The sequence below is a fragment of the Salvelinus fontinalis genome, chromosome 1 (genome assembly GCF_029448725.1).
Source record: "Salvelinus fontinalis isolate EN_2023a chromosome 1, ASM2944872v1, whole genome shotgun sequence".
Classification (NCBI taxonomy): Eukaryota; Metazoa; Chordata; class Actinopteri; order Salmoniformes; family Salmonidae; genus Salvelinus; species Salvelinus fontinalis.
In genome coordinates, this window is record NC_074665.1 from 23,766,432 (window position 1) to 23,785,236 (window position 18,805).

Below are 18,805 nucleotides of genomic sequence, written 5' to 3' on the forward strand. Positions count from 1 at the left end.
TGGTATACTAAACAAAATGATAAAATATACAGACCACAAATTCAAATTGGCTATTCTTAAACTCTTCAACAATATCCTCAGCTCCGGCATCTTTCCCAATATTTGGAATCAAGGTCTGATCACCCCAGTCCACAAAAGTGGAGGCAAATTTGACCCCAATAATTACTGTGGAATCTGCATCAACAGCAATCTCAAAAATAAATCCTCTGCAGTTTCATCAACAGCAGACTCCAACATTTCCTCACTGAAAACAATGACCTGAGCAAATATCAAATTGGCTTATTATCAAAATACGACAGACCACGTATACACCCTGCACACCATTATTGACAAAAACAAAAAAAACGTATCATGCTTTGTTGATTTCGAAAAAGCTTTTGACTCAATTTGGCATGAGGGTCTGCTATACCAATTGATGGAATTGGAGGAAAAACATATGACATTATAAAATAAACACACAGGTTTCCTTCCTCGGGCCATGGGGTGAGACAGGAGTGCATTGAGCCCCACCCTCTTCAACATACAGTGCATTCGGAAAGTATTCAGAACACTTCACTTCTCCACATTTTGTTACGTAACAGCCCTATTCTAAAATTTTACAGAAATATCTTATTTACATAAGCATTCGGACCCTTTGCTATGAGACTCTAAATTGAGCTCAGGTGCATCCTGTTTCTATTTATCATCCTTGAGATGTTTCTACAACTTGATTGGAGGCCACCTGTGGGAAATTCAATTGATTAGACATGATTTGGAAAGGCACACAGCTATCTATATAAGGTCCCACAGTTGACAGTGCATGTCAGAGCAAAAACCAAGTCATAAGGTCGAAGGAATTGTCTGTTGACCTCTGAGACAGGATTGTGTCGAGGCACAGATATGGAGAAGGGTACCACATTTCTGCAGCATTGAAGGTACCCAAGAACACAGTGGCCGCCATCATTCTTTTTTTTATTTTATTTTTTATTTTTTTTATCCCATTTTCTCCCCAATTTTCGTGGTATCCAATCGCTAGTAATTACTACCTTGTCTCATCGCTACAACTCCCGTACGGGCACGGAAGAGACGAAGGTCGAAAGCCATGCGTCCTCCGAAGCACAACCCAACCAGCCGTACTGCTTCTTAACACAGCGCGCCTCCAACCCGGAAGCCAGCCGCACCAATGTGTCGGAGGAAACACCGTGTACCTGGCCCCCCTTGGTTGGCGCGCACTGCGCCCGGCCCGCCACAGGAGTCGCTGGAGCGCGATGAGACAAGGATATCCCTACCGGCCAAACCCTCCCTACCCCGGACGACGCTATGCCAATTGTGCATCGCCCCACGGACCTCCCGGTCGCGGCCGGCTGCGACAGAGCCTGGGCGTGAACCCAGAGACTCTGGTGGCGCAGTTAGCGCTGCGATGCAGTGCCCTAGACCACTGCGCCACCCGGGAGGCCAGCCGCCATCATTCTTAAACGGAAGAAGTTTGGAACCACCAAGACTCTTCCTAGAGCTGACCGCCCGGCCAAACTGAGCAATTGGGGAGAAGGGCCATGGTCAGGTAGGTGACCAAGAACTGTATGGTCACTGACAGAGCTCCAGAGTTCCTCTGTGGAGATGGGAGAACCTTCCAGAAGGACAACCATCTCTGCAGCCCTCCACCAATCAGGCCTTTATGGTAGAGTGGCCAGACGGAAGCCACTCCTTGGTAAAAGGCACATGACAGCCCACTTGGAGTTTGCCAAAAGGCACCTAAAGACTCTCAGACCATGGGAAACAAGATCTCTGGTCTGATGAAACCAAGATTGAACCAAGTGTCATGTCTGGAGGAAACCTGGCACCATCCCTACGGTGAAGCATGTGGCAGGTGGCAGCATCATGCTGTGGGGTTGTTTAACAGCGGCAGGTACAGGGAGACCAGTCTGGATTGAGGGATAGATGAAGGGAGCACAGTACAGAGAGATCTTATTCTAAAGTTGATTAAATTGTTTTTTCCCCTCATCAATCTACACACAATATCCCATAATGACAAAGCAAAAACAGGTTTTTAGAATGTTTGCTGAAATAAAATAGGTATTCAGACCCTTTACTCAGTACTTTGTTGAAGCACCTATGGCAGTGATTACAGCCTCAAGTCTTCTTGGGTATGATGCTACAAGCTTGGCACACCTGTATTTGGGGAGTTTCTCCCATTCTTCTCTGCAAATCTTCTCAAGCTCTGTCAGTTTGGATGGGGAGCGTCGCTGCACAGTTATTTTCAGGTCTCTCCAGAGATCTTTGATCTGGTTCAAGTCTGGGCTCTGGCTGGGCCACTCAAGGACATTCAGAGACTTGTCCCGAAACGACTCCAACACTCTCCTTGTTCTTTGCTCCGTTCATCTTTGCCTCAATCTTGACTAATCTCCCAGTCCCTGCCACTGAAAAACAACCCCAGAGCATGATGCTGCCACCACAATGCTTCACCGTAGGGATGGTGCCAGGTTTCCTCCAGATTTGTCGCTTGGCATTCAGGCCAAAGAGTTCAATCTTGGTTTCATCAGACCAGAGAATCCTGTTTCTCATTGTCTGAGAGTCCTTTAGGTGCCTTTAGGCAAACTCAAAGCGGGCTGTCATGTGCCTTTTACTGAGGAGTGGCTTCCGTCATTCCATTACAAGGCCATCACCTACAGAGAGATGAACCTAGAGAAGAGTCCCCTAAGCAAGCTGGAACAGACACGAACAGACCCCACAGAGCCTCAGGACAGCAACACAATTAGACCTAATCAAATTATGAGGAATTAAAAAGATAACAATTTGAAACACTGGAAAGAATCAACCAAATGAACTGAGCATATTGGAATGTTATCTGGCCCTAAACAGAGAGTACACAGTGCCAGAATACCTGACCACTGTGACTGACCCATAATTAAGAACATCCTTGACTATGTACAGATTCAGTGAGCATAGCCTTGCTATTGAGAGATGCTGCCATAGGCAGACTTGGCTCTCAAGAGAAGACAGCTTATGTGCACACCGCCCACAAAGTGAGGTGGAAACTGAGCTACACTTCCTAACCTCCTGCCAAATGTATTACCACATTAGATATACATATTTCCCACAGATCACACAGAATTGTAAAACGAATCAAGCATTGATAAACTAATTTATCTGTTAGGTGAAATACCGCTGTGTGCAATCACAGCAGCAAGATTTGTGGCCCGTTGCCATAAGAAAGGGCAACCATTGGAGTACAAACAGCATTGTAAATACCATCAATATTTATCTGTTTATCTTCCCCTACTATTCGTACTACAACTATTTGCACATTGCTAAAACACTAGCTGATAATATAACATGTATTTTTTATTGATGTTGTTTTGTGTCTTCTCACTTTTATTTTATTTATTTTACTTGCTTTGGCAATGTAAACACGTTTCCCATGCCAAAAAAGCCCCATTGAATTGAGTTGAAAGACAGAGGAAGAGAGAGAGAGAGAGGGAGGGAGGGGAAATCATTAGTATGAAGATATACAGAGCCTTTCTGAACCACTCAAAGCCATAGACTCGGGGGGATCTACCAAAACAAACAACTAGCTCCATATCCAGGAGTGCCATTCTTTATCCATTGTGAAAAACACTGTTTAGCGGTTTAAAGACCCTGCAACAACTCTGCTTTGGGTTCAAATAACATAAATCACAATGATGTTGTACCCTCAAGCCTGGAACTTGACCTCTCGTGCTCTAGCAATGATCTTCGAACGGCTTGTTTTCAGGAGTGTAGGCCTATCTTTACACTTGTAACTTCATTGTCAGATACAGTATGTAAGTGATTGTCACTTGAGGAATAGTAGGGCCATGTCCGCTGCCGTTTGGTGACAGCAGAGAGATATGAAAATGTCTGGGTGGTTATGTTGTTCGACTAGAGCCATTCCTTCTCATCATTAGGCGGCGCCGCATGGCAAACGGGTGGCGTAGGCCCTTTTTTTCAATGCGGCAGGTTCACAGCTCCGATCTGTCACCCTTCGCTCGCCCTAATGTGCGAAAGCAAGACGTGTTGCGCCTATTAGCACTTCCTGGCAAGGCTGGCACGCTGATCCCCCGTCCCCGGGGAGTCTGGCAATATGGTGCCGCGCGGTCACCGCCCGCCAGCCCAGGCTCCCGCTGTCACAACAAATCACGCATCCCCCCACCAACATTGTCACTGCCGCTGCCGCTGCTACCACAGCTCAGGCCACATCACAGCCAGTGTACTTGAACACCATGGAAGGGCCCACCCCATATATACAGACACCAGCATCAGGGGACACTGGGTAGAGCAGAGCAGCCTGTCAAGGTGGGCGGAAGTTCAAATCTTGGGTAAACATCTGTTATGAACATGAATGAACAGGAGGATGGCATAGATGAATAAATCAATTCTACAATGTAGAATGCACACAGACAGTTCTATCCAAACAAAACATTGAAATGGAAGACCGAAAGTGTCTCTGAAAGTCTATAATGTGTTAAGAGAGACACAGTGGGGCCTCCTGAGTGTGTCACAACCGACCGTGACCAGGAGTCCCATCGGGCTGCGCACAATTGGCCCAGTGTCATCTGGATTAGGGGAGGGTTTACTTGGCTCATCTAGCGACTCCTTGTGGTGGGCTGGGTGCCTGCAGGCTGACTTCGGTGATCAGTTGGGCGGTGTTTCCTCCGACACATTGGTGCGGCTAGCTTCCGGGTTAAGAGTTCCGGTGTTAAGAAGCACGGTTTGGCGGTTCATGTTTCGGAGGACGCATGACTCGACCTTCTCCTCTCCCAAGCCCGTTGGGGAGTTGCAGCGATGAGACACGATTGTAATTGGATCGCAATTGTATATCACAAAATTGTGGAGAAGGTCAGTAAGGTCTCTACTCATCCAGGAAAGACAGCATAGCATTTCCATTGACTCTGTGGGTAAAAAGTGTACAAAACATTAGGAACCCCTGCTCTTTCCATGACAGACTGAACATGTGAATGCAGATGAAAGCTCTGATCCCTTATTGAATCCCTTTTAAAATTGACTTTAATCAGTGTAAATGAAGGGGAGGTAACAAAAAAAAAAAGTTTTTTAAGCCTTGAGACAATTGAGACATGGATTGTGTATGTGTGCCATTCAGAGGGTGAATGAGCAAGACAAAATATATAAGATTTTTCACGCTCAACACTTTCCCGTGTGTATCAAGAATGATCCACCACCCAAAAGACATTCAGACAGCTTGACACAACAGTGGGAAGCATTGGAGTCAACATGGGCCAGCATCTCAGTGGAACGCTTTCGACACCTTGTAGAGTCCATGCACCGATAAATTGAGGCTGTTCTGAGGGCAAAGGGGGATGCAACTCCATATTAGGAAGGTGTTCTTAATGGTTTGTACACTCAATGTACATGTGGGAAGAACCACAGCCTTTCCATTTCATAGAAGACTAAAATGGCATCACTTTGTCACATTCAATGACAGAGTTCCCTTATCATTTGACTGCAAGTGATTTCTAACAGCAAGCTGGTGTTACACTTCCGTATGCTATCACGCTCTACCATCAGCATTTAGGAATGAATCGCATAAAGAAAAAAGTGTGAAAGGGTAATTTTTCTGCCAGAATGGCCGCAATTATATGATATTATACAAGTTGTGTTTTGTGTGAAATACTACATCTGAATATAATTATACGCACACTTGGTTTGCATGGACAACTTAACATACACAACGAGAATAACGCAGTTTAGAACTGCTGAAAAATAACTCTCTTGACTGTGAGCACAAGGATTGTGCAGAGGCATTGGAAAGGTCGAGCTAACCCACTGGGCAAAAACTGGTAGAATCAACATTGTTTCCACGTCATTTCAACCAGAAAATTCAATGTGATGACGTTGAATCAACATGGGAAAACTGATTGGAAAGTCATCAACATAAGGGAATTCCAGCTTTTTTTCACCCAACTTTTGACACACATCAAAACTAGACGTTGAAATGATGTCTCTGCCCAGTGGGAGAGGACTGTTAAACATTCTGACAGCATCAGTTGAGGCTGCCTTACCTGCACTTAAAGGTCAATAAATACCTAACGCCATATACCTAAAGTGAAGGTAGCATAAACCTATCCACATGTAACATGTACATTTTCCTTAGCATACCCATCAAAAGTCCCAATGCAAAGTTACACCTCACTCTTCTATTTCTCAAGTTATTATGTAAAACCGATCATAACCGATGACAATTTCATGACGGATTTTTTTGGGGAGCATTGGGTCAACAAGATCACTCTCAATCACATAGATGTGCATGCTACTGTATGAGAGTTTATCCAACATGAGAAAGAAACGTAAGCGTCTCGTTGTGACACTATGGCTCCTAGCGTTGAGTAATACCCCCGGAAGGTGCCTCGTTATCCCAGCCATCACCGCCGCTCCTCCCTGCCACCGTGGCAGCACCCGCCGGGCACCGCACCGCGTGGCATGGGGCTGCTTCCTAGCCTAGAACGGCCAGGCAGGTTCTGACCTGAAATTAAATTGAGATTTACATCTGCCAGGGGTGGTGCCGGCCGGCCGGGCAGGGATATTAGAGCTGTGCGCTGGGAGCAGGGGCTGCCGGGGGGTGGCAGAGGGGGATGCAGAGGGGAGGGAATGGGGGTGGAGGTGGTGGGGGTTGTCTACTGAACTGTCACAGCTCCACGCCTGGCTGGCCGCGCTCCTATTAACACTGCCGAGACAAAGGGGTGACACATTCCAGCCCGCAAGGGGCAGATATACACACACGTACACACACACATGCACCGGGTGCACACACACATTCAGGCGTATATACACTCCGACAGAAAACACACTCAAAACACAATATACAAACAATGATATAAACAACTGTCGCGCACAAAACCACGAACATATACACATGTGCACACTGACACATAAATCTATTGCTTGACTCACAGCAGGGGAGAGAGAACCGTGGTGTGGGGGGTCACACATCGACACAAACACACCAACACATCATGGTTCACAAACAGCTCGGCTGATGGATGGAGGGTGGTAGAAAGCGATGCCAGAGCATGACATGATTGAACTTTGGGACATCTCTGTTCTCGACAGCTTCAACAAGCAGAGGGCACCCGGTGGTCACCAGGGGCATGGCTTCGGTCAACGGGGGATGGTACAACTTCGGTCAACAGGGGGAGGGGAGGAGGCAGATATGGGAGAAGTGGGGGATGGGAGGGGGCACATGAGGCGTCAACGTGTCATCGTAATGTCAGCCGATGTCAAGTGTACTCATCGTTGGCTGTAATTTTCAGAGCAATTAGAGTGCTTTATATTGAGAACCTGGCTCACAAACAGAGGGGCTGGTTGGCTGTTGGATCGATCCTCAGAGCAATGTAGAGCGACACACGCACAGACACACACGCCATCCTCACAAACGCTGCCAGCTAGTAGCACTTCCTTTGGCTGATTTCTAACTTTTCTCACTAGCTGTCATTCCAGTCTTCTGCAGCAGATGATCAGTTCTAGTTTTCTGCTGCAGATTTCTCACTTTTCTAGATTTCATTCCAGTTTTCTGCTGCAGATTCTGACTTTTCTCATTTTCATTCCAGTTTTCTGCTGCATATCAAAATCAAATCAAATCAAATGTTTTTGGTCGCATACACATATTTAGCAGATTGCTGGTTTTCCTAACAGTAATATTTTCGACAATACACACCAATACAATAAAAAAGTTAAAGGATGGAATTAAGAAAAATATAAATATTAGGACAAGCAATGTCGAAGTCCGGAGTATAAATATATATATTGACAAAAAATATGCAACATGTAAAGTGTTGATCCCATGTTTCATGAGCTGAAATAAAAGATCCCAGAAATATTCCTTATGCACAAAAAGCTTGTTTCTCTCAAATTGAGTGCACACATTTGTTAACATCCCTGTTGGTTAGCATTTATCCTTTGCCAAGATAATCCAAACAGCTAACAGGTGTGGCATATCAAGAAGCTGATTAAACAGCATGACCATTACACAGGTGCACCTTGTGCTGTGGACAATAAAAGGCCACTCTAAAATGTGCAGTTTTGTCACACAATGCCACAGATATCTCAAGTTTTGAGGAAGCGTGCAATTGGCATGCTGACTGCAGGAATGTCCACCAGAGTTGTTGCCAGAGAATTGAATGCTCCTTTCTTTACCATAAGCCGCATCCAACGTCTTTTTAGAGAATTTTGCAGTACGTCCAACCCACCATGTAACCACGTCAGCCCAGGACCTCCACATCCGGCTTCTTCACCTGAGGGATCGTCTAAGTCGAGCCACAATGAGAGCTGATGAAACTGTGAGTTTGCACAAGGGAAGAATTTCTGCACAAACTGTCAGAAACCATCTCAGGGAAGCTCATCTGCATGCTCGTCATCTTCGCTTGATCTGACTGCAGTTCGGCATCGTAACCGACTTCAGTAGGCAAATGCTCACCTTCGATGGCCACTGCCACGCTGGAGAAGTGTGCTCTTCATGGATGAATCCCGGTTTCAACTATACTGGGCAGATGGCAGACAGTTTGTGGGCAAGCGGTTTGCTGATGCCAACGTTGTGAACAGAGAGCCCCATGGTGGTGGTGGGGTTACGGTATGGGCAGGCATAAGCTACGGACAAGGAGCACAATTGTGTTTTATCGATGGCAATTTGAATGCACAGAGATACCATGATGAGGCCAATTGTCATGCCATTCATCCACCGCCATCACCTCATGTTTCAGTTGGTAATACATGGCCATGTTGCAAGGATCTGTACACAATCCCTGGAAACTGAAAATCTCCCAGTTCTTCCATGGCCTGCATATGCAACAGACATGTCACCCATTGAGCATGTTTGGGATGCTCTGGATCGACGTGTTTGGGATGCTCTGGATCGACGTGTACGACAGCTTGTTCCAGTTCCCACCAAAATCCAACAACTTTGCACAGCCATTAAAGAGGAGTGGGACAACAATCCACAGGCCACAATCAACAGCCTGATCAACTCTATATGAGGGGGATGTGTTGCGCTGCATGACGCAAATGGTGATCACACCAGATACTGACTGGTTTTCTGATCAATGCACCTAATTGTTTTTAAGGTATATGTGACCAACAGATGCATCTGTATTCCCAGTCATGTGAAAGCCATAGATTTGGGTCTAATTCATTTATTTCAATTGACTGATTTCCTTGTATGAACTGTAACTCAGTCAAAATGTTGAAATTGTTGCATGTTGCGTTTACATTTTTGTTCAGTGTATACAGTGGCAAGAAAAAGTATGTGAATCCTTTGGAATTACCTGAATTTCTGCATAAATTGGTCATAAAATTATTGTATTTTTCTTGTCTATATTGAATACATAATTTAAACATACACAGCGTAGGTTGGAAAAAGTATGTGAACAACCTAGGCTAATGACTTCTCCAAAAGCTAATTGGAGTCAGCTAACCTGGATTACAGCCTTGAGTCTTCTTCGGTATGAGGCAACAAGCTTGGCACACTTTTATTTGGGGAGTTTCTCCCATTCTTCTCTGTAGATCCTCTCAAGATCTGTCAGGTTGGATGGGGAGCGTCGCTGCACAGCTATTTTCGGATCTCTCCAGAGAAGTTCGATCGGGTTCATGTCCAGGCTCTGGCTGGGCCACTCAAGGATATTTAGAGACTTGTCCCCAAGCCACTCCTGCGTTGTCTTGGATGTGTGCTTAGTGACATTGTCCTGTTTGAAGATGAACCTTCGCCCCCAGGATGAGGACCTAAGCGCTCTGGAGCAGGTTTTCATCAAGGATCTCTCTGTACTTTGCTCCCCGTTCATCTTTCCTTCGATCCTGACTAGCTTCCCATTCCCTGCCACTGAAAAACATCCCCACGCATAATGCTGCCACCACCATGTTTCACCATACGGATGGTGCCAGGTTTCCTTCAGACGTGCCACTTGGCATTCAGGCCAAAAAGTTCAATCTTGGTTTCATCAGACCAGCGAATCTTGTTTCTCATGGTCTGAGAGTGCTTTAGGTGCCTTTAGGCAAACTCCAAGTGGGCTGGCATGTGTCTTTTACTGAGGAGTGGCTTCCGTCAGGCAACTCTACCATGAAGGCCTGATTGGTGGAGTTCTGCAGAGATGGTTGTCCTTCTAGAACAGGGGTGTCAAACTCATTCCACGGAGGGCCTTGTGTCTGCAGGTTTTTGGTCTTTCCTTTCAATAAAGCCCTAGACAACCAGGTGTGGGGAGTTCCTAACTAATTAGTGATGTTAATTCATCAATCAAGTACAAGGGTGGAGCGAAAACCCGCAGACACTCGGCCCTCCGTGGAATGAGTTTGACACCTGTGTTCTAGAAGGTTCTCCCATTTCCACAGAGGAACTCTGGAGCTCTGTCAGAGTGACCATCGGGTTCTTGGTAAACTCTCTGACCATGGCCCTTCTCCCCTGATTGCTCAGTTTGGCTGGACGGCCAGCTCTAGGAAGAGTCTTGGTGGTCCCAAACTTCTTCCATTTAAGAACGATAGAGGCCACTGTCTTCTTGGGGACCTTCAATGCTGCAGAAATGTTTTGGTACCCCTCCTCAGATCTGTGCCTCGACACAATCCTATCTCAGAGCTCTACGGACAATTCCTTCGACCTCATGGCTTATTTTTTGCTCTGACATGCACTGTCAACTGCAGGACCTTTATATAGACAGGTGTGTACCTTTCGATATCATGTACAATCATTCGAATTTACCACAAGTGCACTGCAATCAAGTTACAGAAACATCTCAAGGATGATTGATGGAAACAGGATGCACCTGAGCAAAATTTAGAGTCTCATAGCAAAGAGTCTGAGGACTTATGTAAATAAGGTATTTCATTTTTAATACATTCGCAAAAAAATTCAGAAAACCTATTTTCGCCTTGTCCTTATGGGGTGTTGTGTGTGGATTGATGAGGACATTTTTTATTTAATCAAATAATAAGGCTGTAAGATTTACGTTACAGCCTTATTCTAAAATTGATTAAATAAATGTGTAAAAAGTGAAGGGGTCTGAATACTTTCCAAATGCACTGTATATATAATGAGATGTATAGACATTGTGGACAGTATATGGATAGAATATGTAGTATGTCTGAAGAATACGTAGGATAGAATAGTATACTGTATGTACAGCAATAGTTAAATAGGATAGGCCTTGACTAGAATACAGTATATACACTGCTCAAAAACATAAAGGGAATACATAAACAACACAATGTAACTCCAAGTCAATCACACTTCTGTGAAATCAAACTGTCCACTTAGGAAGCAACACTGATTGACAATAAATGTCATATGCTGTTGTGCAAATGGAATAGACAAAAGGTGGAAATTATAGGCAATTAGCAAGACACCCCCAATAAAGGAGTGGTTCTGCAGGTGGTGACCACAGACCACTTCTCAGTTCCTATGCTTCCTGGCTGATGTTTTGGTCACTTTTGAATGCTGGCGGTGCTTTCACTCTAGTGGTAGCATGAGACGGAGTCTACAACCCACACAAGTGGCTCAGGTAGTGCAGCTCATCCAGGATGGCACATCAATGCGAGCTGTGGCAAGAAGGTTTGCTGTGTCTGTCAGCGTAGTGTCCAGAGCATGGAGGCGCTACCAGGAGACAGGCCAGTACATCAGGAGACGTGGAGGAGGCCGTAGGAGGGCAACAACCCAGCAGCAGGACCGCTACCTCCGCCTTTGTGCAAGGAGGAGCACTGCCAGAGCCCTGCAAAATGACCTCCAGCAGGCCACAAATGTGCATGTGTCTGAGCAGTGTACATATGAAGTGGGTAAAACAGTATGTTAACATTATTACAGTGACCAGTGTTCCATGTCTAAGTACATAGGCAGCAGGCTCTAAGGTGCAGGGTTGAGTAACCGGGTGGTAGCTGGCTAGTGACAGTGACTAAAATTCAAGGTGGGGTACTGGGCGGAGGCTGGCTAGTTAGTGGTGACTATTTAACAGTCTGAAGGCCTTGAGATAGAAACTGTTTTTAGAAGCTGTTTTTCGGTCCCAGCTTTGATGCACCTGTACTGACCTCGCCATCTGGATGGTAGGCCGTGGCTCGTGGCTCTTGGTGACATTTATGGCCTTCCTGTGACACTGGTTGCTCTAGATGTCCTGAAGGGCAGGCAGATGAGCTGTCCCAGTTTTCCAGTTTTCTGCTCTCTATTGCTCTCTCTGTCATTTTCTTTCTTTCTGTCACTCATCGCCTCTCTTCATAACAATGTCACAGTCAGCAAAATATTTCAACATATTCCTCTCATGATTATACATTTGTGTAGTTTTTCTTTGAAATGTATTTTGATTTTCCCGTCATTGCTCAATTGCTACTGAATGTAGCAACTTCTGTGTGACAGAGGGTCCAATTTGAGGGTCCAATTTGAGCATCTGATTTGAGGGTCTGATTTGAGGGTCTGATTTTAAGGGTCTGATTTGGGGGTCTGATTTGAGGGTCTGATTTGGGGGTCTGATTTGAGGGTCTGATTTGAGGGTCTGGTTTGTGGGTCTGATTTTAGGGGTCTGATTTGGGGGTCTGATCTGAGGGTCGGATTTGGGGGGTCTGATTTGAAGGTCTAATTTGGGGGTCTGATTTGAGGGTCCGACTTGGGGGTCTGATTTGAGTGCCAAATTTGGACGTCTGATTTGAGGATCCAATTTGAGGGTCTGATTGGGGGTCTAATTTGAGGGTCTGATTTGAGAATCTGATTTGAGGAGGGCACCTCGTTTTGACACAGCTAATATCAGCCATGTGGTCCCAGTCCTTTTTCTCACACCTTGGGGGATGTCTGCCCCCCTTTTTGACATGAGTCTGGCTTCCTGCCTAGCGCCATCTCACTCCTAACACACTATCCTTACCACACTTCACCATGCAAACCACTATACCAGCTTCTGTCAACAGCATCCACAGCAGCCTAAGCAGACATAGTGGACCATGTGACATGATTGAAATTAAACAACAACAAACTCTACTGTTTTTTTTGTGGAAATGTTGAGTGTTTCCCACAGTCTACTAGGGGCAACTCAAACGCCTATTATCATCTATACTGAACAAAAATATAAACGCAACATGCAACAATTTCTAATATTTTACTGAGTCACAGTTCATAGAAGGAAATCAGTCAATTGAAATAAATTCATTAGGCCCTAATCTATTGATTTCACATGACTGGGCAGGGGTGCAGCCATGTGTGGGCCTTGGAGGGCATAGGCCCACCCACTTGGCAGCCAGGCCCACCCACTGGAGAGCCAGGCCCAGCCAATCAGAACGAGTTTTTCCCCCAAAAAAGTGCTTTATTCCAGACAGAAATACTCCTCAATTTTAGAGAAATAAGCTTTTTGTGTGTATGATTTTTTTCCCCCAGCTCATAAAACAAGTGGCGTTAATATTTTTGTCCAGTGTAGTAGGCTCCTAGGGCGTTGGGGATGGGGTTGAGGATGGGGTTAAACCGGGAGCTACGGCTCCGATGCTCACAGGTTAAATCCTAGTAGGCACTTGTTTGGTCATTTTTTGTTTTCTGTTTTAACCGGTTTTGACTGACAGATAACATAGGGCAAAATATTCCGTAATTAAAACGGCAACACACTCCATAATATTGCAGCAAAGACCGCCCCACTCGCCACAATAAAAACGACCAGCCATGCAATATCTCTGTTGCTGCAGTTATAGTCAGTGCTTGACTTGGGCAGGAGCTCATCGGAGCTGAGTACCGACACCTCAAATGTTCTACGGCTTGTGCTCCTGTTCCTCTTATAGAATATTAGCTCACATTATTGTGGAGCTCCTGCACATAAATATAAAGATTACCGGCACCTAAAATGAGTACCGGCACCTAAAATGAGTACCAGCACCTGTTTCAGTCCAAGTCAACCACTGGTTATAATGAGGTAGGGTGTTGTCTTTGGAGATTGTGTTGAGTGATTCATGTATAACTGTTCTAAGACATTAGCACTAAATAACAACACCATTTGAATCTTATTTTGTTATTGGCGACTTGGTTGTGTGAGAAAAGACTGGGAGAGAGATGGTTGAATGAGAGAGAGAGAGTGAAGAGAGAGAGAGAGAGAGAGAGAGAGAGAGAGAGAGAGAGAGAGAGAGCGGGGAGAGAGAGTGAGTGAAGAGAGAGAGAGTGAAGAGAGAGAGAGAGTGAAGAGAGAGAGAGAGAGGGGGGAGAGAGAGAGAGAGAGGAGAGAGAGAGAGATAGAGAGGAGAGAGAGAGAGAGAGAGAGAGAGAGAGAGAGAGAGAGAGAGAGAGAGAGAGAGAGAGAGAGAGAGAGAGAGAGAGGAGAGAGCAAGAGAAGTAGGTTGCTGAGAATGTCAGGTGCCAGTGTGGTAGGCTGGTGGCTGGTTGATGGTTGCTCTGGGTACATCCATATGTGCGCCTGGTTGAACACTGTTCTAAATCTGATACAGCTTCACAGCTCTGCTGCTATCATGGCTGCCTGGCTCATGCCTGGCTGACTGACTCACCAGGCCATCAGCAGGAGAGAGAAGCTGGGCATGTCTACTGGTATCAGACTGAAGTCAAAGCCCTCCATCCCTCCATCCCCATCACCTTCACAAAGCCTTAGTGTCTCCCTCCACTCGGGTGTCCTCCCGCGTCAGCCCACGCGTTAGTGACACACGTCTATCCTGGGCACTGCTGCCATCCCATTCGCCCCCTGTGCTCACGTCCTGTCTGCTTGCGTTGGCACCACCCGTGTCACCACCAGCCACTCGCCACCCCAGCGCTTGTGCCCAGACTGTCTCTGACTCCCTGTGCCCGCCCCAGCAAAGGGGAATTATTGTCACTGGAAGATTTCAAGCGCCCTCGCCATTGTAAGTCAAAGATGAGATGACACAAACACATTACAGTCTTCAGTGGTTGTCACAAGGCATATTGAAGGGGACAAACGGCTCTGGTTGTGACACTGGCATGGCTGTGTGAAACACGTTAGTGCAGAGTGGTTGGTTGGATGAGGGCACCAGTAGTGACAAAGGTTTGCAAGACTCAAATCGGAAGCAGTTTGCGAAATTAATAGAGAAGGGGTGAGGAAACTGGAACAAATGTATAAAACACATTTAAAACACCATATGCATAAAATGAACAACTTTAAATCAAGCTTTTTCATTAAACAACACATTCTCTGTGAGTACCAACTGTTCTGACACCATCTTTTGTATTAGTATTTATTTATTTTTTGCACTGATTTTGCTGTCGCTAAATGCCACACCGTGTCCTATGCGGTGTATCCTTGTCTGCTCCTTGACCATCTCTCTGGCCAATGAGTGGTTGTGACGGGAGAAAGAGAGAGAGGGGAGGAGGAGGCGCCGCCTGAGACCAGGGCCCGCTCTACTCTCGCCTCCCTCCATGTGTAGGTGCAGGATGGAGGATGGATGTATAAATATAAATATTCCTGGCCCCCCCAGGGGCCCGCTTGGTCCAGCAGGGCCCTCGCTGCCCCCCTCCCCCCTCTCCCCCCTCTCCCTCCACACCATCTAATTAGGATGTTGGGCCTTGTTAGGGCCGGCAACCCCAGGGCCTGCTGATACAAAAGTTGATTCTATCAGACGTAATAAGTCAAAGCTATGGGGACAGATGCTAATTTGAATTCATTCAAAGGAAGGGAAGGGTCAGCTACTGCGACAAACAGAGACCAGGGGGAAAGAGAGGGCCGACTGGTGCTGGAGACCTCACGTCCCCTCATCCCCTCTGAATGTTTACCAACGCACTGGATCTGATGACAGGTGCACAGTGGATCTGTGAGGTATTGTGAGAGCATGCCATGACAACTACAACCTCCAGACCCCTTATTGTGTAGTTGCCCTCTGTAGGGGATACCGGCTGTGGCAACCTCTGTGGGGGATACCGGCTGTGGCAGCCTCTGTGGGGGATACCGGCTGTGGCAACCTCTGTGGGGGATACCGGCTGTGGCAGCCTCTGTGGGGGATAACATCTGTGGCAACCTCTGTGGGGGATACTGGCTGTGGCAACCTTTGTGGGGGATATTGGCTGTGGTAGTCTCTGTGGGGGGATACCGGCTGTGGCAACCTTTGTGGGGGATACCGGCTGTGGTAACTTCTGTGGAGGATACCGGCTGTGGCATCCTCTGTGGGGGCTACCGACTGTGGTAAGCTCTGTGGGGGATACTGGCTGTGGCATCCTCTGTGGGGGATACTGACTGTGGTAACCTCTGTGGGGGATACCGGCTGTGGCAACCTCTGTGGGGGATATTGGCTGTGGCAGTCTCTGTGGGGGGATACCGGCTGTGGCAACCACTGTGGGGGATACTGGCTGTGGCACTCTCTGTGGGGGGATACCGGCTGTGGCAACCTCTGTGGGGGATACCGGCTGTGGTAACTTCTGTGGAGGATACCGGCTGTGGCATCCTCTGTGGGGGGCTACCGACTGTGGTAAGCTCTGTGGGGGATACTGGCTGTGGCATCCTCTGTGGGGGATACTGACTGTGGTAACCTCTGTGGGGGATACCGTCTGTGGCAACCTCTGTGGGGGATACCGGCTGTGGCAACAGACAGGACGGGGAACTCCATGTAAGGGCAACAGCCGGCTTAAATCGTTCTGTACTGCTTCCTCTTGATTTAGGACGAGGATCTGAGGGGAAATGCTATGAGAAGAGGCATAAAGCATTTTGGGTTCAGTCAATCTGCCAGTCTGTATTCATCTCTTGTCTCAAGCTACTCTGCTCAACCTCTTTCCCTCCTTCTTTCCCTCCTTCTTTCCCTTCTTCCATCTCACTCTCTGCATGGACGCTGTTGGTTTGTCACAGCTCCACTTCCCCCTTTGTCGTACGCCCTGTTCCCTCACTCCGTCCCACCATCCCACCATCCCTCCCACCCTTTCTCTCTCTCTTCCCCCTGACCTAGTTTTATCATTTGATCCTGACTGGAAGGTTAACCCCTAGAGGGTACACGGTGTCAGCCTTGCGCCACGTCAATTCCCCCACAAAGGGCAGCCTTTGTCACTTCATATTTTCAAGGCTCCAAAAGCAGCGTCTCTTCATTGTTGTTTATATATATGTATACCTTCTCCTATTGGGCGCCCTCGCCTCCCATCGCCCATTGCCTCCCCTCGTCCCCTCGTCCCCTGTTGCCAGTCACCAGGTGATCCTGCTACTGCTATTGGCGCTGATAGACACAAGTGCACTCAGTGGGGATCTATACGCCTCTATGCACAAACAATTCGTAGACTGGACAATGAATCTTCCAATCCTTTATAGACTGTTTAGTGTAAACAAAAATAGATTTGAGTTGTATCTCAGTATTCAGAGTATTCAACAAAGAGGGAAAAGTTTTGCTCCCTCAACTAGTTTCTCCGATCCCTCAGTCATCCATCTCCTCTATGGCCTGTGACTCGGAGAGACAGGGTGGTGTACAGGGTGGTTTAATAAAGGGAGGGCCTCTGTCTGATGAGACCAGGCACAAATTAGCCAATGTGTTGTCGTTGCCCCGGCCCGCATGGCTCGACAGCAGAGTGACTGGTGCCAGGGCGTTACAGGGTGTTGGTGCTCCTGGCAGGAAGTGAGCCTGGGCCCTGGTTGCGACCCGATACGGCCACGCTCTGCCAGGGGTCAGCACCCATCATGCACTGGGGCCTAATGCTACTGATGAGAGGGAGCCCGCCCCGAAAGTCAGTGCATCCGCAAGGTGTGGCCACACAGCGTCAGGATAACCTGAGCTGACAGACAGGCACGGCCACACACACACATACAGTGAAAACACACGTACATACCATAGGAGGCTGGTGGGAGGAGCTATAGGAGGACAGGCTCATTGTAATGGCTGTGTTTGAAACCATTCCATTTATTCCATTCCAGCCATTACAATGAGCCCCTCTTTCTATAACTCCTCCCACCAGCCTCCTCTGACACACACATCAAAACTATGAAATAACACATATGGAATCATGTAGTAACCAAAAAAGTGATAAACAAATCAAAATATATTTTATATTTGAGATTCTTCAAAGTAGCCACCCTTTGCCTTGATGACAGCTTAGCACACTCTTGACATTCTCTCAACCAGCTTCATGAGGTAGTCACCTGGAATGCATTTTAATTAACATGTGTGCTTTGTTAAAAGTTAATTTGTGGAATTTCTTTCCTTCTTAATGCGTTTTAGCCAATCAGTTGTGTTGTGACACGGTAGGGTTGGTATACAGAAGATAGCCCTTTTTGGTAAAAGACCCAAGTCCATATTATGTCAAGAGCCGCTCAAATAAGCAAGAAAAACGACAGTCCATCATTGCTTTAAGACATGAAGGTCAGTCAATACGGAACATTTCAAGAACTTTGAAAGTTTCTTCAAGTGCAGATGCAAAAACCCTCAAGCATTATGATAAAACTAGCTCTCATGAGGACCGCCACAGGAAAGGAAGATCCAGAGTTATCTTTCATAGTTTTGATGTCTTCACTATTATTCTACAATGTAGAAAATATTAAAAATAAAGAAAAACCCTTGAAGGAGTAGGTGTGTCCAAACTTTTGACTGGTACTGTATGTACAGTTGAAATCGGAAGTTTACATACACCTGCGCCAAAAACATTAAACTCTGTTTTTCACAACTCCTGACATTTAATCCTAGTAAAAATTCCCTGTCTTAGGTCAGTTAGGATCACCACTTTATTTTAGGAATGTGAAATGTCAGAATAATGGTAGAGAGAATGATTTATTTGAGCTTTTATTTATTTCATCACATTCCCAGTGGGTCAGAAGTTTACATACACTCAATTGGTATTTGGTAGCATTGCCTTTAAATTGTTTAACTTGAGTCAAATGTTTAGGATAGCCTTCCACAACCTTCCCACAATAAGTTGGGGTAATTTTGGCCCATTCTT

At 46.4% G+C, this 18,805-nt stretch overlaps 1 protein-coding gene across 1 annotated transcript; it reads right to left on the bottom strand.

The window, feature by feature from the left end:
• Positions 1-15,655: 15,655 nt before the first annotated feature.
• On the bottom strand, positions 15,656-17,551 carry LOC129842799 (proline-rich proteoglycan 2-like). Its single transcript, XM_055911815.1, has 2 exons — positions 17,466-17,551; positions 15,656-16,472 (listed from the first exon to the last, which is right to left on the bottom strand). The coding sequence occupies exons 1-2, from the start codon at positions 17,549-17,551 to the stop codon at positions 15,656-15,658; spliced, it is 903 nt and encodes a 300-aa protein (XP_055767790.1).
• Positions 17,552-18,805: the final 1,254 nt, after the last annotated feature.